This window comes from Arachis duranensis, chromosome 6, assembly GCF_000817695.3.
Source record: "Arachis duranensis cultivar V14167 chromosome 6, aradu.V14167.gnm2.J7QH, whole genome shotgun sequence".
NCBI classification, from domain to species: domain Eukaryota; kingdom Viridiplantae; phylum Streptophyta; class Magnoliopsida; order Fabales; family Fabaceae; genus Arachis; species Arachis duranensis.
The window spans coordinates 99,875,733-99,898,429 of record NC_029777.3 but is presented as its reverse complement, the minus strand read 5'-3'; the positions used below and the strand labels follow the sequence as shown (position 1 = coordinate 99,898,429).

The 22,697-nt window shown below is 35.7% G+C and overlaps 1 protein-coding gene across 1 annotated transcript; it reads right to left on the bottom strand.

Moving 5' to 3' along the window:
• Window positions 1-12,745: 12,745 nt before the first annotated feature.
• LOC107494948 (uncharacterized) lies at window positions 12,746-13,351 on the bottom strand. The gene has a single exon (XM_021125907.1). It carries the CDS (start codon window positions 13,349-13,351, stop codon window positions 12,746-12,748), a length of 606 nt encoding a protein of 201 aa, XP_020981566.1.
• Between the last annotated feature and the right edge of the window lie 9,346 nt (window positions 13,352-22,697).

The window sequence follows — 22,697 nt, the reverse complement described above, 5'->3', positions numbered from 1 at the left end:
GAATGGCCAGCCTCCCAATGATCTAAGATAGCATACAAAACGAAGATAGCTACCAAAGTCCTTTTTTTTTACAATAGTAAAAGGTCCTACTTATAGAGAACTAGTAGCCTAGGGTTTACAGAGATGAGTAAATGACATAAAAATCCACTTCTGGGCCCACTTGGTGTGTGCTTGGGCTGAGCAATGAAGCAAATTTCGTGTAGAGACTCTTCTTGGAGTTAAACGCCAGCTTTGGTGCCAGTTTGGGCGTTTAACTCCCATTTGGGTGCCAGTTCCAGCGTTTAACGCTGGGATTTCTTGAGGTGACTTTGAACGCCGGTTTGGGCCATCAAATCTTGGGCAAAGTATGGACTATCATATATTGCTGGAAAGCCCAGGATGTCTACTTTCCAACGCCGTTGAGAGCGCGCCAATTGGGCTTCTGTAGCTCCAGAAAATCCACTTCGAGTGCAGGGAGGTCAGAATCCAACAGCATCTGCAGTCCTTTTTGGTCTCTGAATCAGATTTTTGCTCAGGTCCCTCAATTTCAGCCAGAAAATACCTGAAATCACAGAAAAACACACAAACTCATAGTAAAGCACAGAAAAGTGAATTTTAATTAAAAACTAATAAAAATATACTAAAAACTAACTATATCATACCAAAAACATACTAAAAACAATGCCAAAAAGTATACAAATTATCCGCTCATCACAACACCAAATTATCCACCTAATGATGAAACAATCAAGTAATAAAAAATGATGTGTACAATCTCCTTCTAAACATCACAAAAAAAATCCCCTTCTAAACTGATAAATATTCCTTCAGTGCAATCACTTAGTTTGTTCAGTATTTTCCAAACAAGTTAGTGTTGGATAATTAAAAATAGAGCAGACTAATGGCAACAGAGCAAATACAAAACAATATATTCAATATTTTGGGATAATCTAAAGCAGCCGCATCAATTGCATTGTGGATTACATCAAAGATGCTACATTCTGCATCCTCAAAAGATTTCTTCCACTCTTGATGGCTATCAGAATTCATGGGGAGTAAACAAAATTAAATCTTTTCCAAGAAATAAATAAAAAATAATTCACCTTTGGGAGATTCTGCTTCTGGGGTACTACAGATTGACAGACATAGATCAAAATCTACCACTGATATAATAAGTAATAACACAACAATCTAACAATCACAAGGTCAAGAACAACACCACAACAATTTATCAAATTAACAAATTAATAAAATCAATAACATATCAAAACCAGTTAATAATCAAATCAAGAACATCACAAAACGAGTTAATAATCAAAACAAGTTAACAAAACAGCAAACCAACAAAAAACAAAAGCTCTAAGTCTGGAACAGCAACCTAACAATTAAAACAACGAGAAACTAAAACAATAACTAAAAAGTAAAAATAGAGGAAGGAGAGGGAGCTAGAACTTTATAACTCGATGGAGATGGTTGAACAGAGGGCTGAGCTGCGACGGAAAGGAGGCTGAGCAGTGGCGAAACGACGTCTGCACAGAGGTTGTACCACGCAACGGAACCAAAGCTGAATAGAGGCCGAAAGGCGATGGCTGGAGCACGGCGAAAGCACGGCAAAATGGCAGAAAAAGCACGGCGAAACAGAGGGGAAGCTCGACAAAACAGACACGGAAGCGCGGCAGAAAGTGGCTGAACAGAGGCGTTGCGACGACGCTGGAGAAGCACGGACGGCGGCGGTGACACGGAGGTTGTTAGACGGAGCAAGGGAGGGAGTGAGAGAGGAGCTCGAAGGAAGAGATGCTGCTGCCTGGTACTCTGGTAGTGAGTGACTGCGTGAGTGAGGGGATTAGGGTTCTTGCGTTATCTTAGCAAATGAAACGGCGCCGTTTATGTTCAAAAGGAGAAAACCAGCCGGGTCCCGGTTTGGTTCGACTGGGCGGTTCCTGGCCGGTTCGGTGATTCATTTACGGTTTTTAAAATAGGCGGTTATGACTTCTGTCCGAACTGTTTTCTTTGCCGGTTCACGATTTGACCGGTTCGAACTTCGAATCGGTTTTCAGAACATTGATATCAACTTACTGGCGAGTTCTTGTTCATTTTCTTTTCATTTTTGAATCATTTAAATTTTGTGATTATGATTTTTGTTTAGATGACTTAGTTATCAAGTTGTTCCTAGTTTTTTGTTCTAGTGATCTTGTGTGCATTCTTATATTTTTTATTTTATGGCTGAATCATTTGTTGAATTATGTTGATTCTATATAAGTATGATTTAGTGAAGTGAAGATAGGCATCGGCAGGATTGAAATGAAGGACATTATTATTTTATTGAATTGAAGATATAGTCTCTATCGGATCAAATAAAAAGTCTCACCTTTTTTAACTAATTAAGGAACCTGTGCATATTATATAGCCTTCATGGTATATTGATAAGTTATTATGTAATTCATGTGTGGCCTTCTTTAAGACTTTTAAAACTTGGACAAAGTATGTAATTTTTTATTGTAATAAGTGAAAAGGCAACCTTATTATGTGTTGCCTATGTTGAAAGAAAAGACAACATTTTAACAGTGTTATCTTAGCTAAAATAGGCAACGCTATAGTATGTTGTCATAGAAGGAACACTTAAAAACCGTTATTTAAGGATTTCACAACAAGCGTGGCTTATATCTAAATAAAATACAATGCTTCTTAAAGGATAAAAAGTCAAGCATTCTTTTAGATGCACTATAGAAACGTGGCTAAAATTAAGAAAATCTGTGACAATTAAACGTTAACAACGAATACATATCCGTGGCTAACAAGGGCGACGCCTTTTCAATTAGCTAAGGTTTTCGGACTGTTAGCCACAATTATGTGACCCATAGAGACAGATGATTTGCCACGGTTTTTACATTATTGCCTACATTCTAAACCGTGGCTAAATGACAACAATGTAACCAACAAGTATAATTTTGCCACAATTTTTTCGGTAGCTAATATTGGCGGGTTGGGCTTTTTGCCACATTTTTTCTATGGCTAAATATTGATGGGTTATTTAGTTATAGTTTTTTCTGTGGCAAAAAAAATGTATAAGAAATATTTGGCAGGCCGGGTATTTTTTCCACGCTTTTTTTCGGGGCCAATATATTAATGGGCTATTTACCAACACATAAATCTGTAGCTAATTTTTTTTTAATTAAAAAAACTCTAAGCCATAATTACTAATTGAAATTTTTTTAAATTGTTATTGCATATATTTATTTCTATATATATACGAACATGTTAAAAATATTTTCTAATAATAAAACCATCAAAGCTACGATAATAACTATCAAAACAAAAAAATAGCAAACTAAGTAATAATGGTAAAGCATATGCATTGTTCATATATATAGTAAAGAAATAACAAAACCAAGTTTTCAAATTCTGTACGACGAAAAATTAAAAGTATCTCTAATAACAATATAAACTAGATATAAATTAAATTAAAATAAACATGACATGAGATGCATCAATCCGACTGAATATGTGGCACAGAATCAGAGAAAGTAGGTACTTCATCAGTGTACTTCTATTGTAGAAATCTGTGAAGAGTTGCCACTTGATCTTTGCCTTCTTGAAGTTGCCTCTCTAAATCTGCAACATGGTGTTGTGATGCACTGCTAGAACCTCCGCATATTGCTCCTCCAAAGATGCGCTTTGACTTACCAAAATCACTGGGACATGCATCATTGCTAAAATCACATACTCGCTTACCATTCTCAGGACCACAAACTTTTCCAATTGCATCATCTGGATGAGCCAAGACTTTTGAATGAATACCTTAAGTGGCAGCACACTCTTGGTCTTTAGGCAAATGATCTGCTATCTTTTCCTACAAATAAATACACATTGCATTGGAGTAGAGTATTGACATAATTAAGGCATATAAAAAAGGTTGAATTACTCTATTGGTCCCTGTAGTTTCACCAAATTTTTAATTAGGTCCTTATGCTTTTTTTCCTTTCAATTGGGTCCCTACACTACTTTAATTTTGTAATTAAGTCCTTCCTAGTGTAAAAAATATTAGAGTTAGTTGAATATTTCTTCGCAAATTGAAGGTATTTATAATTAAGAACTTAATAAAATCTTTGACCGCATGTATTTTGGTAAAAATATTATGTTAATTTTAATATTTTTAACATGAAAATGACGTAATTACAAAATTTAAAAAGCAGTATAAGAACCCAATTGAAAGGAAAAAAAGTATAGAGACCTAATTAAAAATTTGGTGAAACTATAGGGACCAACAAAATAATTAAACAAAAAAAATACAGCCGAATAAAAAAAATTCAGACACTCACAGCTAATCGTTGTCCTTCCCCTCTTACATAACTCTCATCTTTCTTTAGCAAAGTTGATACAATAACCTCGCTTCGACATACATGCCTTCCCAATTTTTTCTCCTAATACAATAAATAGAATATTAAAGGTAATCACAAATTTAATTAAAACCACTAATTTTATAGAAATAGTATAACAGTACTAGGCTCAACAATAAAAAAATAATACCATCTGAGTTGCTCTTCTAGCATTGCTTTTACTTCCACCGTTATGTGAAAATATAAGCTTCTCACGATTTCTGGCATTTCGCAAACATTGTTTCTATGATTTTCAAGAACAAGAAACTAGTAAATAAATGTTACCAGATATCCACAATAAATATTCAATAAAAAAATAAAAAAACATAGATTAAGTATTAACCCTTGTTTTAGGGTCTATATAATGATCCACAAAAGCAGTCCATTCAACAGGCGGTATGCCTGAGGAATTCGCAGCCATAATTTTTGTCTTTCTTTTGTTAGGAAAGAAGTATTCTCCTTGTAAATTATACTTATGGACCTTCCATCTATCACCTAAGGTCCTTAGAGCCCATTTGAGACCAGCAGCATAATCAAACTCAAATTTTTTCTTGAAATATTTCATAGAGGAGATCAATTATTAAAAGACAAGAAATCAATAAAAATGCACATCAAAGTGAAATAAACTTACTTTAATAAGTTCCCACTGTCTTTTTGTGTTATCTTCTGGCATCTTATCCCGTCTTTTGATTGATATGGGACAAAATATAATTCGACGAGCTACTTAACCAAGAAATCTTACAAACAGGTTTGAGCCGTTGTCTCGACCTTGTCCATCTACATCCAACTCCATCATAACTTTTTCACTTTTTTTCAAGGCCCAAAATTGAATCGTTGTCATCTTGCGAGTGATGATTTCTCCAGTAAAAGTGTCTAAATTAATGGAAGAACATCAAGTCAAACTAAACCAAAGTTAAAAAAAGAAAAACAAAACAGCATAGATGACAAACTTAAATTTATCAAATTAATTACATGCACGCACGCACGCACGCATGCACGCACGCGCGCGCGCGCGCGCACACACACACACATATATATATATCACTAATGAATCTAAATTACATAGGAATCTAATCTAAATTCCATACACATATTGGTATCAAACTAAATATAGTATTCAACAATAAAAGCACGGTGGGTTGGTAAGAAATTGTCTCTAGAATCCTGAACTTACCAATTAAATAAGTGCGGCTTTAATGAAACGGGAAATTAGATTATATGGTTCAAGGTTTCGTTACACTAAAAGAGGTTACCAACAAAGTAAACATGTATATTGCTAGTCTGTCCGTGCATGATTAATCAAGATAAAAAATAACATTATTAAAGCAAAGTGTATAACAACAAGAACTAATTCAAGGCCAATAATTTCGACCACAACCAGTTACATTTTTATCCCACATATGACTTTTTCCTGATCATGTATAACATGAATACATACTACAAGCAAAAACACTATATCATAGTATCCAATAATTTTAAAATATATTTATAATAACACAAATCCAGGATAAGACAGGAAAAACACAAATATGCTTTGTGTAGAGCAAACAGAGAAGGAACCAAAATTAAAGGGAACAAAAACTGAGTTATGCAAATTTAAAAACAAGATGAGAAAAAAAACCAGCTAGCACAAGTATAACTTGTAAAAAATAAAATCAACCACCTTTGGGCTTTGAATATAAACTCACTAGAGATTGGTGAAATTAAAAAGCATCTACTATAAGAACACATAAGTCGGCAAAATAAATGGATCTAATTTGGCAAACTGGCCACCTAATAAAAAACTAAATACTCTTAACTTATGGTGAACTAATCGGAGCAAATTAAAAGAGCACATAATTTCAGGACAGTGGACTGGAAAAATAAAGTATCTAGATTTAGTCACATATTATTATTTCGGTAAAACTAAACCAAAAAATAAAAATGAAAACTGAAAAGAACAATCTATCATTTAGTGTTAAAAGACACTACTGCTCAAGATATAGATCAAGACATAAACAGCAACATTAGGGATTGGGTAACCATTTCAGCTAAAATCAGTTCCAGACTCCAAGACGACAACACCTCTTAATTTGCTTAAAAAGATATTAAAAAAAGCTACAGTGTAACAAATGTATTTATTTTATAGGAGCATTCAGATAACAAAATTTGACACCAATACTATTTTCTAGTTGCTCGAAAAAAGAAGTTAGGGTTTGAATAAACCTACCTTTGACCTTCACAAGTAGTGGCTCATTTTCATCTCTTTTATTCTTAGCTGCAGCAGGTTCTGGTAGATCAACACTACTTTGATTTAACATCTCTGTCTCTGAAAATTCATCCCCACCATCGTTGAGACTTATTTGTTCCAAACCATCTTCCGAACTCAAGTTTATGTCTTCACTTTGTCTTCGTAGCTCTTCAAGGATTGATTGTCCGGAAATATTACGTTTATACTTCATAGTATACTAAATGCCTGCGACACAAAGTCATAGACAGCGTAAAAAGAATTTAGAAAAAAAGTCAAATAAAATAATACAGATAAAATATTTCATATAATTGAAATACAAGAAGTCAAACAACATAAAAAGAGTTTCATAAATGTCTCTACATTTAACTAAATTAAACATTACTAAGCATAATACCAATACAGCATATTCAGTAAGTCAATCATAGAGCATATTTAACAAGTCAAACTTAGATTCAGATTCAGAAAATATCCAAAGTTTCATCATTAATAATTGAAAGAAATCACTCATGTCCAACCATACTAAAGCAATGATTTCCTGCTTAGAAACTGGTAAATATATATTTGGTTCGGTTGGATAATGTTCCTCCTTCCAAAATGTCTTCTGGTTGAGATCAAAATTCTTTATCGCAGCCTGGATTTCTGGTGATTCAGTTGTAGAGCGAACATATCCTCTCTTTTAAAAAAATTTTGCAATGTGTTGCTCTATAATGATGAATTATTTTCGACATGCCCACTCAAACTCACATGCTGGCTTGGTTGTAACGCTTGTCTACATAGATAAAAAATGCAATGATTTATATTCAATTTATAGTGTTATATACAGGTGCTAGCAAACAATTTTTTTTTTAAATTTACCTTCAGATCCATTAATATAATATCTGCATCCTAGTCAGAAGAAATAGTAAAATATGGAAACCCATGCCTTTGCAGATACTGCACGCTAAGTGCATATATCTCCTACAAGTTTCCCACCAAAACCAAAGAACTATAGAGAATTATTAAATGGTAACATCATGTTAAATTTGATAACAAAGCGCAAATAGAATATTAAAGATAACAAACCTCTATACTAGAATGCATAGCAAAAGATGTGGCAAAAGTGTAGAATGTATATGAGAAGGGCTTTTTACAGGTATTGGTGTGAACATTGAGTGCTATCAGCCAAGAATGCACATTAATCTTGTTACACCAAATGTCGAAGGCCACATCGAGTGTGTGTTGCAACGAGGAGAATGGAAAATCAAAAGAGCGTAGCAAACTTGATGCTTCCACAGCATTCAAGCAAGTCACACACTTTCATAGTAATCCAGGTTGAATCTTTTCAGCAAGATCGTGCGATTGTCATTTTGTGTAACCTAAATAGTAACAAATACATCAAGATTAAAAAGCATAATTAGTCATATTTTTATAATTAAGACAATTAATCAGATTCATATAAACAAATAAAAGATTGAAAAATCACTAGAATATACTAACAAAAAATTAGTTCTCATTCACTTTACACCCTAATTCAAATAAGGAGTTAAACTATACTAACATACTATCATTGTATATAGAAATAGCCATTAAAACTAAGAGTTAAAGATTAAATTCAAAACAGAATTAAAACCTGACCCTGAACTTTTGCTACTCAACGAATTAGTTTATAAATTGGTTTCTCAAGGCTTATGAAACGTAATTTAAATACGTACAATATAAAGTTTTTTCTTTCTTCAATATCGAGATGAATTTAATTAATACTTACTAATTAACTTAGTTATTATTCCAATTAATCAGAGTTAGTGGTTTTTAAAATTAGTTAAAGCTACTCCGTTAAACATAAACATGAGAATTCCAAAAGATACTATACCCCTTTTTATCTCTCCTATCTAAAAAATATTCACCTTATTAACATTATTGTGCATCATAACTTTAATTTCATTCCGTAAAATAATAATTTTAATGTATATTATTATTAAATTCACTTATTACTTCCCTCCTCCTCAATTTAATTTCAAATCAACTTATACTCCATCTGTAAGTTAATTATAAACATGTATTCATTTTTGAGCAGTAGGTCATTGGAATAAAATAAATTTTGCATGTTCTTTATTATTTGTATTTCTTACCCTTTTATTCTTTATTATTTTATTTATGGTGGAGTTAAATTTTGATTCTGTTTGAGATGCATACTTAAGAATACAATAATGATCCATCATATATATGAAAAAATATAACTGATATAAAAAGTGTTTTTTAGTCGATAAGTAGTTTATAAAATTAGTTTCTTTTTGTACTCTTCTTATAATTTTAACATATATAACATTGATCATTATTATTGTAGCATTGAATTCTCTTCTAATAATTTGATGATGATTGTTGTGACTTTTGTATCTGTACTCTTACGTATGCATCCCATACAAAATCAAAATTTAACTCCCCATGAATAAATAGTAAAGAATAAAAGGGTAATAAATACAAACATAAACACCATAAATAAATAGGAAAGAATAAAAAATAAATTCCATTCGGCCAGAAAGAACATCTACAGAAAAAATGTGCATGGTAAAAATGAAAGAAAGAGTGAAATTACAAATCATGGTCCGCATCTAATTTTTATACCGCTAATAAACAACATAACCACACTAAGAAATTACTATTTAATCAAGAAGCAAAAATTAACAACTTTAGTAGAAACTGTGAAAATTGTAAATCATAAACCGCATCTAACATTAGATAATTAACATACCTTATTAATTTTCAATGGCAGCACTGAGAAGGAGAAGAAACCAACAATCAGAAAATTGAAAAAAAAAACTTGCACCCTGATATTTATCTGAGGTTAAAGTTTAAATTTGAGAAAAATATGAACTGCATAAAAATATTTTGAAAGGGTTTGAGGGAAACACCAAACTAAGCGCAGAATTAGAAGTGGACATCGTTCCATTTTGTCATGGTGATCATTGGTTAGCCACGGACAAAAAAGAACGTCAAAAAATTTCGCAAAATTTGGTCATAAAGATATAATACGTTGCAATTGGTTACCACGATCATTGAGCTTTGACACTGTTTGTTCGTGGGTACCTACCTATTGGTAACACCCGTGTTTCTGGTAGTATATTAAAAAAATGTTCTAGATTAAAACAAATAATGTTATGGATAACTACTTCAAAAGTGTCCTGTTGTGTTAGGCAAATTAGAGGCAATTTCCTTTTTCATATATTTAGACAATGGTTTTTAATGTCTAAATCCGAAATGTGCTGTTCTGTTAGGCAGATTAGAGGCAATTTCTTTTTTCATATATTTAGACAATGGTTTTTAATGTCTAAATTCGAAATTGTTGTAGTGGGTTATGAATGTTATTGTTAGATCATGTATGTTACACTGTTTGTTAAGTTTTTTATGACTCATGCATAAGATATTATATATGAAGGAAAGAAAGTCCACTTTGTCATGCGCACCCCACATGATTTAATTTGAGTGCTCTCTCTTTATTATTTTTTTTGAAAGTCAAATAAGCTCAACACACTCGGTGGAGCAATAAACAGAAAAATAAACATAGCAACTCCTATGTTATCTCCGCCAAAGCCATCAACAACATGAGTTTATTTCACACTATTCCTTAGAAGTACTAATCGTCCAAGCAATGCATTCCACCACAACCGTTGCCTTATTCTGAAAAATAAGTTCATTTCTATACAACCAGATATTCCATATCACAGAGAAAAATCCCACTAGCCATGTTTTGCGCTCCTCCTTTCTCAATGGCATCGTCCTCCAATTTTTAAAGAGTTCTCTGATGGATCCTGGAATGCACCCCGCCCGACCCGTATGAGTAATCCATGCGCACCATACCTGCCAAGTATACTCACACGTAACAAATAAATGTTGCACAGACTCAAGGTCCTTGTTACACATCACATAAATATTATCATTCTGATCAATAATGCCCAATTTACTCAGACGATCCTTCGTGTTAACTTGACCTACTAGCACAAACCAAGTGAACAACTCCACTCGAGGGGGTACTAGCCTTTCCAAATTCCATTTGTGTACTTGTACCTAAGGATATCATCCTTCAAAGTATATTCCTGCAAGACCTGCGCAAATGAGTTAATAGTATAAGTGCCTTCCTTGTCAAATTTCCACACCACTCTATCTTGTACATTTGCTATCAATCTCATAGCATGCAAGATATCTAGAATTTGATTCAAACTTTCAGTCTCCCATTGGCGGAGCTCCCTCCTCCATTAGAAGTTCCAAACCCACTCTATCCCATCCCAAAACCCACAATCCCCAATTACGGATCCTTTGTTATTTGAAATCAAGAAAAGCCTGGAAAAGGAGTCTTTCAACTTCCCCGTCTGTAACCATGTATATCCTCCCAAAATCTGGTTGCTCTACCATCTCCTACTTCCATAGCAAGTCCATCAATAATCTTTTGTCTGACAATTTGCTCTTTTATTTGCATGTGGTATATATCTTTCCACAGAGCCCCTTTTGCTGGTAAATCTTGGGTCGATAACAACTGGTTCGGGTTCAGATTATTACACGAGCATACAATCTTCTTCCATAATGGCAGTCTTCCTTAGAAAATCTCCACCACCACTTGAACAATAAGGCAGTGTTGCGAACCATGGCATCTCCGACACCTAGCCCTCCTAGTTTCTTCGGTGTCTATATCAACTCCCACTTTACAAGAGCCAACTCAACTTTTCCATCATCCTTCCCCCAAAAGAATCTCCGTTGCAATGAAATTAATTTTTCAGTCACCGCAACTAGCATTTTATACAAACTCAGATAGTAAACAGGTAGGCTATTGATGACCGACTTAATGAGGACTAACTTCCCTTCTTTACTGAGGACCTTTGCTTTCCACAGACTAAGTTTCTCCTCTACCTTGTCTATTATCGGCTTCCATATTTTTATCAGTCGTGGGTTAGCCCCTAAATTAATGCCCAAATACTTTACTGGAAGAGTTGCCACCTGGCAACCTAATAACCCGCACATCCAATCCACCCACTCCTGACTGCAATTTATCGGTATCAAACTAGACTTTTCAAAGTTGATGCTCAATCCGGACATTACTTCAAAACACCTCAAGAGTCTCTTGTAATTTCTCACTGTTTCTTCCTCTGGTGGACAGAACAATATAGTGTCATTAGCAAACTGCAGATGCGATAACTCTATATTATTCCTTTCGACTAGAAGAGGGGATATTCTCCTATTTCTTACTGCCTCCCCAATCATCCTGTTCAAGACATCTACAACAAGGACGAAAGGAAAGGGTGCCAAGGGATCACCTTGCCGCAGCCCCCTTTCCATCTTGAAGGGTTACGACGGTGACCCGTTGACCATTATGGAGATAGATGTTGACCTAATGCACTCTGCAACCCATGCCCTCCATCTAGTACTGAACCCCATCTTTTCCAACACAATATCAACAAAGTTCCACTTGACCCTGTCATATGCCTTTTGAAAATCCAATTTGATGATTGCTGATGCTTTTCTTTTCAGTTTTAGCCATTGTACAGTTTCATATGCTATTAATGCTCCATCATGTATCTTCCTACCCTTAACAAAATCACTCTGTGATTCCCCAACTAATCCTGGCATTACGCTCCTTATTCTTCTTGTCAGCACTTTTGATATCAAACTTATAAATGCATCCAACCATACTGATTGGTCTAAGATCCTTTATCTCCTTCGCACCTACAATTTTCGATGCCAACGCAACCCACGTGACATTAGAGTCTGTTGGTAGCCTCGCAGTCTCAAAGAAGGTCATCACAGCTTTAGAAAATTCCACTCTAATCTCCTCCCAACACTTCTTTATAAAGTTCATGTTATATCCATCATGTCTCAGCGCCTTAGATGATTCACAATCCCATACTGCATCCTTTACTTCCTCCACTGACCGTAACACCTCTAGCGCTTCGGCTTCTTCCGTTTCTAACCGGTTGACTAGGCCATCTCGAAAGCTGATATTTGGCGAAGCTTCCTGTTGGAAAAGTTTCCTATAGAAATCTCTGGTGGCAACCTTAATTCTTGCATGATTCCTTATCATCCCCCCATTAATCAATAAGGACTCAATTCAGTTATTTCTTTTTCTTGCTGATGCAATATTGTGGAAATATCTTATGTTCATGTCCATCTCCTTAGCATGTCGAGATCTGGACATTTATTTCCAGTGTATGTCTTGTCTCGTATACCATAGCTCACAACATCTTACTAGCGCCTTCCTTCTTGCTTCTACTGTACCATCATAAACCCCGTTGCTGACCATGTCGTCCACTTTCTTGATCTCCTCCTCAAGCTTTTTTATCTTCTCAGGTATATTCCCGAAATGCTGCTTGTGCCATCTACCCAGCGGTTTCGACAGAGCCTTCAGCTTATCTAGGAACTGTGCATCTCCCAATCCCCTCCATTCTTCCTTCACCATCCTTAGGAATCCTTCGTGTGTGAACCATGAGTCTAGGCTATGAAACTGTCGTGGGCCCTGAACCAACCTTCTATCTTCTAATATCAAGGGACAATGATTTGATAATCCTCTCAGTCCTCCTCTAAGCCGAGTATCCATGTATGTGTCCAGCCATTCCAAACTCACCAGAGTTCTATCAATACGACTACAGGACTGGCCTCTTAACCATGTATACTTGCGATCATTAAGCTCCAAATCTACCAGCTCCATATCATTTATCCAGGCTCTGAAGTCTTCACCAGATGCTGACAAACTAGTCGCCCCTTTCCTCTCAGCTACATGTACAACTTCATTGAAATCCCCCATATAACATAACGGAGTTTGACATAGCCCTGTAATATAACTTAATTCCTCCCATAGTAATAATTTTCATCTCTCACATGCGGACTATACACCAGACAAATAGTACAGTGAAAATTATCTTTGGTCATCACACCTTCTACACATATCCACCTATCACCTTTATAACAATTTATCAATCTAAAAATAGATTCATTCCATATTAACAGTAATCCTCCCGAAGCTCCAATCGAATTAACACACCCCCAACTAGCACTATTATTACCTCAAATTCTTGCTACATCAAAATTATTCACCACCTCTTTTTTTATTTCTATCAAATCCAACATATCTAATCTATACTTATTTTTGAAACTCCTCTCAGACCCCTAATATTCCAAGAACTTAGAATCATTTATAAAAATTATTACACACCTGCTTGCAATTTTTTGGCCGACTTCTTCTAATTTTCTCCTTTAGCTTCAATTGCCTCTGTTTCATAGCTAATGCATCATTTTGCTCTTGAAGAATCGCCATAATGTCCTCCTCATCACTATATGGTATTGCGCCTGATTCAACCGCCAATTTCCAAGCTTCTTTATTTTTGACCATTTCTTCTTCCTGGCTTCGAATATTGTTACCTATGAACAGCGCTGTACCTTCGTTCGTACCCATCCCTGTTTCAATCCCATCTCCTTCTTGGTCTTCTTGTTCGGTTACTTGGCCTTCACCATACACAACTTCCAACCCTGCCGCCACAGTCCTGCCCTCAGCGACCAAGGATTCTGTTCCCTTATGGAGTTCATCGAGCGAACCTCTTCCATCCCTCTCATTCCTCCTCAGAATCCTGCCCACGCCTGTAAGGACATCGCGCCGCTGCATTGGTGTGGCGCTTCCTTGGATCTGGTCTTGCTTTTCACTGCCACATTCCTCGTCCTCATATTATCTACAACAATTCTCATATGGGATACTTACCTCTTTTTTAATTATTTTATTTTTAATTATTAAATAAATAAAAATTCAAATATATATAATTTTTAAAAATCAAGTATTTACTATTGAAATACAAACCAATATAACCTTTTACTTCCAATTACATAAATTCTAATTCTAATATAATTTACTGACTAAATTGATAGATTTCATAAACATATTTGTTCATTGTTCAATTAAACATATTAAATGTCATGTATATTATATTATTATCAATTAATATTTCATATCATCAATCATTGACAAAAGCTGTTAATAAAATAACAAAATGATTCATTTGTAATCTTGAAAAAATCAATTTAATTAATAAAATTTTTTTGAGACGAATTTAAAAAACTAACTATTTTTAAAGACTAATTTCATTATTAATCCTTATTTTGTATTTGGGAGTAGTTTAAGTAAATCTCGCACTTGTGATATAAGGAGGTGATTACATTGAACAGCTATATAGACACTTTGTGGGAAGAGAAAATAATCACACCATCCGATTTCTTCCCTCCACAAAATTGGATTGTCTGATTTTCAAAAAAATGACAAAATAATAACAGACACAAATTAAACAACGTTACCTTATAATTGGCGGCAAACAGCAATTACAGCATCACTCATTCTGATCACCAGGCACAGGGTGGACACCGAGGCTGCGTTTATTTACAGAGACAGGGACACAGAGAGACAAAATCGTGTTTGGCAGAGAAGACATGGACAGAGACAATGTGTTCAGAGACACTGAATTAGTCTATTTTGTGTCCATCCTAATAGGAAGGACACGGAGACACTAACAAGGGACACAACTTATTTTTTATTTTTTCTTTCATTATTCTTGTTAATTTTTCATAATTATATTTTTTTATTATTTTTCATCTCAAATTTTTTGAACGAAAAAAATGAAAATAATTGGATTTTCATCATTTGTTCTAATTTATCCCCAAACAGAATACAAGAACACAAAATTTTGTGTCTCTGTCCATCAGTGTCTTATCCTATCCTGTTCTAAAAAACAAACGCAGCCCAACAGACGTCCATTCGAAGTTGGTGTCAGGTCACGTGGCGAAGTAACGCCGCCAAGGAACTTTCGTCGTGCGTGTTGTAGACGTTGATTTCAATATTAGGCGCAGCAGCTCTTTCGTACGACAGAAGATTGATTGCCACAGTTGGATGCACAGGTAATGTCTCTCAACAACGAAACTAACTGGAGAAGATGAAGTATGACGCTGTTGGGATGGGAGAGGAACGTGAGGTGAGATTTTTTTTTATTTTAAGTAATAGTGAGAAATTAAATTAGGTTTAAGTTTGGATAATATTATAAGATGGTTTTTTGTATTATTGCAATTCACATTGTAATTGAAAGAATTAATTGGTATCCTAGTTGATTCCCTAAACTTTCTCTTTTTGAAATTTTCTGCCTAAGAAATTTGGTTAGTTTACTGAAAATCCATCTTATTATTACACACGTTTAAGGTTGGAAGTGTGTCAAGTCAGCTCAAACTCGATTTGTTAATAGTTTGATAAGTTGAACTCGTGATCTGGTGAGTTGAGTTTGAACTTGGAATTGAGTTCATTAATTAAATGAGTCAAGGTTGAACTTGGATAAGCTCAGTTCATTAGCCCGTGGGCGGGCTTATATATATACATATAAAATAGGTCAAAATACATAATTAAACCAAAGCTAGCCCAATATTACATGATTCACCCAAATAAACCCCCAAACTATATTTTTATATAAGTTTTGAATTACATGGAAATGTCTTTTGCATAAATCGAATTGGCCTGATTCGATTTATGCATGCATGATGTCCATAGTAGTAAATCGAATGAGTATGATTCGATTTATGCATAGTTTGTGACAACTAGTCATTCGAATTAGGTTGCTTCGATTATAGAATTTGGTCGTCCATGGTAAATTGATTCAGTCCAATTTGATTTACTAGCAAACTGAGTTATATGTATAAATCGAATTTGGACTATTAAATTAATGTTAAATCAACCTATATAAATATTAATTTTTACTATAAAAAAGAGTACCTAACTTATCAATTTTTATATGTTATTTTTAAGTTAATAAATAATAAATATTAATTTTTATTATAAAAAAGAGTATTAATTTTCTAGTTGTGAATAGTAAAAAATTATAGCATACTAAAATAGGATATTAGAAAAAAAATATTATATAGTATAAAAAATATACTAAAAAGTATAAAAAAAGATTATAACAAATTTTAAAAGATAATATTAAGGTAAAAAACGTAAACAAGCCAAAGAGAGAAAAATTTTACACAAATAAGCCAAAGCAAAATCTGATTCATCAATCAACCAAAGCACATTTCTATGGAGTTCGAACCAACATGGTTCGAACTCACTTTCCACGTAATTCGAACCAAATAGGTTCGAATTACACATTATAACCCATAGCCACATAATTCGAACCAATTTGGTTCGAACTCTAACTTCATAATTCGAACCAATTAGCTTGGTTCAAATTACACAGATCATATTTTGTACTAGGCTAGTTCGAATTAGTGAGGACCAGACCTATATATATATGGTGTAAACATGAGTTGCTATCATTAAAGGGGGGTAAGATGGCTAGTGAGGAGAGTTTCGTAGTGTTGGTTCACCACAGAGGATCCATTAAGAGGAAAACTCGTTTCGGTGTGAAGTTCACTGATAAGGATCCTCTCTGTATTATCGTCAGGCCTATGACGAGGTATGAGGACCTTGTTAGCTCTGTACTGCTAAAACTTGGTCTAAAGGGTGTGAAACGGGTTAAGAAGTTTTTATATCGAATTCCAATCACGGTGCTCCAGGAAACCGTAAAGTACGATTGTTTCACGATCGGGAGTGATGAGGACTTACAGGTCATGTTTCATTGTCGCCGGCAGTTTCCAGAGGTGAGGACACCAGAACTATTGGCAAAGTTGGTTGACGCGGTGTCCAGCTCAGGGGGTTCGAACCGGAATACCACCACTTTAGCCACGGTAGCCGGTTCTAGCTCCAGACCTGCCGTTGCATCTTCCTCCGTCCCTGCGTACGAGCCACCCGTCTAACCTGTCGCCTCCCCTTCGTTCGCTGTTGATCTCAACGGCAGTGTAGGCAACGAGGTCAGAGAAAAGGAATATATGCAGACCTCTTTACAGTGTGCTACACCGGCTGGGGTTGGAGATGGATTCTTGGATGATCCAGAGGACAATGATGTCGAGCCAGATATGATTGCTGATGACAGTGGCGATGATGTTGGAGCAAGTGAGCCTGCTGGGGCGGGCGGTGGTTCTAGCTCTGGCACGCAGCAGTACCCTCCACATTTTTTCTCTTTGGACTTGGATGCCATGAGGCAGGAGGGGGTTCCTGGGCAGCTGGCTGAATTTGGCGCTAGAGATGCTAAAGGGTCTGCAGGTCTGAGAGAGTTTCAGGTTGGTCAGCAATTTCCGGATAAAGAAGAGGCCCTGTTAAGTGTCAAGACTTACAGCTTCCGTCAAGGGGTACAGTACAAGGTCGTGGAGTCTGACTATCGCTGGTATGTGGGCAAGTGTTCTGAGTTCGGCAATGGGTGCACATGGTTGATTCGGCTTAGTCTCCGATAGCGCAAGGGACTTTGGGAGGTCAAACGTTACAACGGACCGCATACTTGTCTCGCCACCTCCATTTCCAGCTACCACAGGAGTTTGGATTACCATGTGATATCGGCATTTATTATGCCAATGGTTAGGGCTGATGCATCCCTCAGCATCAAGGTGCTCCTAAATGCCACCGCCGCACACTTTGGGTTTAGGCCGACTTACAGGAGGGTCTGGTTGGCGAAGCAGAAGGCTGTTGCCCTCATCTATGGTGATTGGGATGAGTCGTACAATGAGCTCCCAAGGTGGGTGTTAGGAGTCCAGTTGACGATGCCTGGTATTGTTGCAGTACTAAGGATGAGCCCTGTTCGTGTCGGTGGACAATTGGACGAGTCTCGAGCTTATTTTCACAGACTATTCTGGACGTTTCCACCATGTATTGAGGCATTCCGTCATTGCAAGCACCTAGTTAGTATTGACGGCACCCATCTGTATAGTAAGTATGGGGAACGTTGCTTGTCGCGATTGCACAGGATGGGAACTCCAACATACTCCCCGTTGCATTCGCATTAGTCGAGGGTGAGAATGTTGAGTCGTGGTCCTTCTTTCTCTCCCACCTGCGTGAGCATGTGACGCCGCAGCCGGGTCTGCTAGTTATCTCGGACAGGCATAACGGCATCAAGGCCGCGCTTGAGGCTTTTGACGGAGGCTGGTTACCTCCGTCTGCGTGCCGGGCATTCTGCATTCGACATGTTGCGGCAAATTTTGCTCTCACCTTCAAGGGCAAAGACGCAAGGAAGCTACTTGTGAATGCGGCGTACTCTAAGACCGAGGTCGAGTTTCATTACTGGTTTGATATTCTTAGGTCTGAAGACCCGGTGATGTGTGACTGGGCGAACCGGATTGAGTATTTGTTGTGGACACAGCATTGTGATGAGGGGCGTAGATTCGGACACACGACGATGAATATATCTGAGTGTGTGAACTCAATCCTCAAGGGTGTCAGAAACCTTCCTGTGTGCTTGCTAGTGAAGGCAACATATGGAAGGTTGGCCGAATTATTTGTTTGCAAAGGGAGAGAGGCTGAGGGGCAGATGGGAACCGGACAACAATTTAGTCAGCACTTGGTGAATTATATAGAGGCCAACTTAAAGACAGCTAGGTGCTTCACGGTTACTGTGTACGACAGGGATAACTCCGAGTTCACCGTCGCAGAGACAACTCCGACTGGTTCTTTCTCACTGGGTAGCTACAGAGTCTCGCTTGCATCTCACACATGTGACTGCAGATACTTCCAGGCACTTCATTTCCCGTGTCCCCCGCACTGGCATGCTGTGCCTACTCACGGCTTACATGGGAGCCTTACGTCCACCGGGTGTATCGTCTTAGTTCGGTCTTCAGTGTGTATCGGATGGGTTTCACACCTCCTATTCCGGAGGGTTTCTGGCCACCATATGACGGGCCAACTGTCATCCCTGACCCCAATAAGAGGCGTGCGAGAGAGGGTCATCCGAGGTCCACTCGGATACAGACCAATATGGACGAGGCAGATCCGAACCGGCCAAAGAGATGTGGGCTTTGTCGGCAGCCCGGCCACACACGTCGGAGTTGCCCACAGCTTGGAGGAGCAGAGCACACACGGGGACATGATTAGGTGTATTGGTGGCTTTGGTACTTTTGTTATTTCAATTTCGCGTTTAGATTCCACTATTATCGATTTTCTTACTTGTAGTTGGTGACTGATAGAATTTCTTAACGTTAGTGCGATGTACTTTGAATGGGATTTTAGTTAATGAATATGTTCTGTCTCCGCAGTTTTAAACGAAATGTATGTCTAATGCACACCGGAATAAATAACTGTACGAGTTTTATTAAGACATGATGCGAAAACTATGTTCATAACTTAAATTGCTGTGTGGAACGAATTCTGAGTAATTCGAACCATGTTAGTTCGAATTACTTGGTGACTATTTCTTCAGTGTAATTCAAACCTAATTGGTTCGAATTATGAAGTTAGAGTTCGAACCAAACTGGTTCGAATTATGTGGCTATGGGTTACAATGTGTAATTCGAACCTATTTGGTTCGAATTACGTGGAAAGTGAGTTCGAACCATGTTGGTTCGAACTACATAGAAATGTGTTTTGGTTGATTGACGAATCAGATTTTGCTTTGGCTTATTTGTGTCAAATTGTTCTCTCCTTTGCTTGTTTACGTTTTTTACCCATAATATTATATATCATATGTTTTTAGTAATTATCTATAAAGTGATATTAACTAATATTATTCAAACAATATTCATTTTATTAAAATTAATTTTAGTATAAAATTATCAAACATAAATTAATTTCAACTCCTATTAGTAAATTGAATTAAAAGTAATATATAAAAATTTAACAACCTTTTAAATACTCTTTTTATAATAAAAATTAATATTTTTTCATTAAATTAAAATTAACATATAAAATAAAACACATTTTAGTACTTTTTTAAGTTCAACGTAACATGACATTTATAATGAGATTTTTTAATAATTTATAGGAAATATTTATAATTATTTTTTTAACTTATTATTGAATGTACTTTTTATTGTATTCATTATGGGTATTATTAAAGGGTTATGCTACACATCCAAGTATTTTTTTCATTCAAGTTTTATCCAAGTAGGTCTAACAATAACAAAAATTACTCTCATTAAAAGAGCGTCATTACACGTGCTTTATCTTCTTCTCCTCTGCGTGCTTCTTCTTCTCCCATGCGCTTCTTCTTCTTCTTCTTTCAAATACACGCATATGTCATCATCTTCTTCTTTCAAATTCACGTATACCTCCTTCTTCTCCTCCTCTTCCTCAGATTCTTCTCCTGCTTTTCCCCCTTCTCCTCCTTCTCTTCTCCTCCTCCTCTACCTCCTTCTCATCCTCCTCCTCCTTCGTTATTATCATCACCAACAACACCAGTATTTTGCTAAATTGAATTGAATGGACGCATGTGTTCTTAATCTGAATTGAATTGATAATCTCTAAATTATAGACAGAGGTATTTTGAATTTGATTTTATATAATGGATTATGTTTGTACTATACAATTGTTTCACCATGAGTACGTATTTGGTTCATTATGCATAAAGCTGTTTGAATTTGATTTTATATAATGGATTATGTTTCGTTCATTTAGTACTATACAATTGTTTCACCATGAGTACGTGTTCGGTTCATTATGTAGAAAGCTATTTGAATTTGATTTTATATAATGGATTATGTTTCGTTCATTCAGTACTATACAATTATTTGACTATGAGTACGTGATCGGTTCATTATGCAGAAAGCTGTTCGAATTTGAATTTATATAATGGATAATGTTCCATTCATTTAGTACTATACAATTGTTTCACCATAATAACATGTTCGGTTCATTTCTATTCTGCACAATTCAAAACTCTTCCTCCTCACCTTCTCGTGCTTCTTCACCAGGGAGAGAAGAAGGAAAAGACAAAAAAATACAGCAGCAACAACAAAAGAATGATGATAAGGAGAAAACACGTGAAGAAGAAGGAACGTAAAAAAAAGGAGGAGAATGAGGAGGAGAAACGTGAAGAAAAAGGCGAAGAAGAAGACGCTCCGTGTGTAAACGAGCGTGAGAAAAAGAAGAAGAAGAAGCACGGGGAGAAGAGAAGAAGAAGAAGAGAAGAAGCGTGAAGAAAGAAGAAAGCGAAAAAAGCACGTGACCTAAAATTGTTTGGATGAACCTAGATGCCAAAATTGCTTGGATGTGGAGAATATCTCATTATTAAATGTAATCTTTATTGTACTTTTTATATACGCTTGCACCATAGTAAATCGAATTAACTTACATCCATTTATATATCTTGATGAATACATGGTAAATCGAATTGGAGTGTGTCAATTTATTGCTTACATTACGTGCATTGGTAAATCGAATTAACCTATCCTCATTAGACATTGTGTTCCACTATCATAAGGAATTCACCTTCAAATAATATTCATATAAGTTGGTTTCACACTAAATCGAATTACTCAAATTTGATTTATATATATAACTCAATCCATTGATAATCAGCATATATACTCTGATTTGATTGACCATAGCCACCGTTTTAAATAAATCGAATTATGCTTATTCAATTTACTATGAGCATTCAATATTTAATCCCTTAACTTCATGTCTAATTTGATTTATATACAACACATTGTGTTTTGGTAAATCGAATCAGTGCTTCGATTTACTTCATTCGACGTGCACTTCCTAACTAAATCGAATTGGACCAATTTAAACCACCAAAACTCATAGTAAATCGACTCAGTCGTGTTCAATTTACTATTCATGCTAAATTAAATTACACTAATTCAATTTATATACATTTGTGCATGGAGAGATTCACGTTACATTTTTTGTTTTAGAAGATATACGTAAATTTGAGATCTATTTGGTTTATTAACGTGAATTGTCCTGTAAAATAGTAATATATAATTTTACAAAAATATTAATGTTCTTAGTTCTTAAAATTTTATAGTTATTTTTATATATAATTTTGATATAAAATATAAATAAAAAAATTTATATTTGATAAATGGATGATATATAAAATTAATTTTTTAAATATTTTTTAAAATTAATCTCTACATACGAGTGTTTTGCGCTTACAAGCTTTACAAGTCTGAAAAAAACAAAACCCACTAAACGTGCTGCTTATGTTACGTGCCTCTTTAACAAACTTTTAAATCAATTCAAATCAATTAACGCACAAATGTATAAATTCCATTTTTCAAAAGATTTCGTTTCTTTTTTCGAATTTCTTGCCAAATTTGTT

What these genes read in the sequence shown, in the direction of transcription:
- LOC107494948 (XM_021125907.1), bottom strand. Translation starts at nt 13,351, where the DNA reads ATGGGGGATTTCAATGAAGTTGTACATGTAGCTGAGAGGAAAGGGGCG.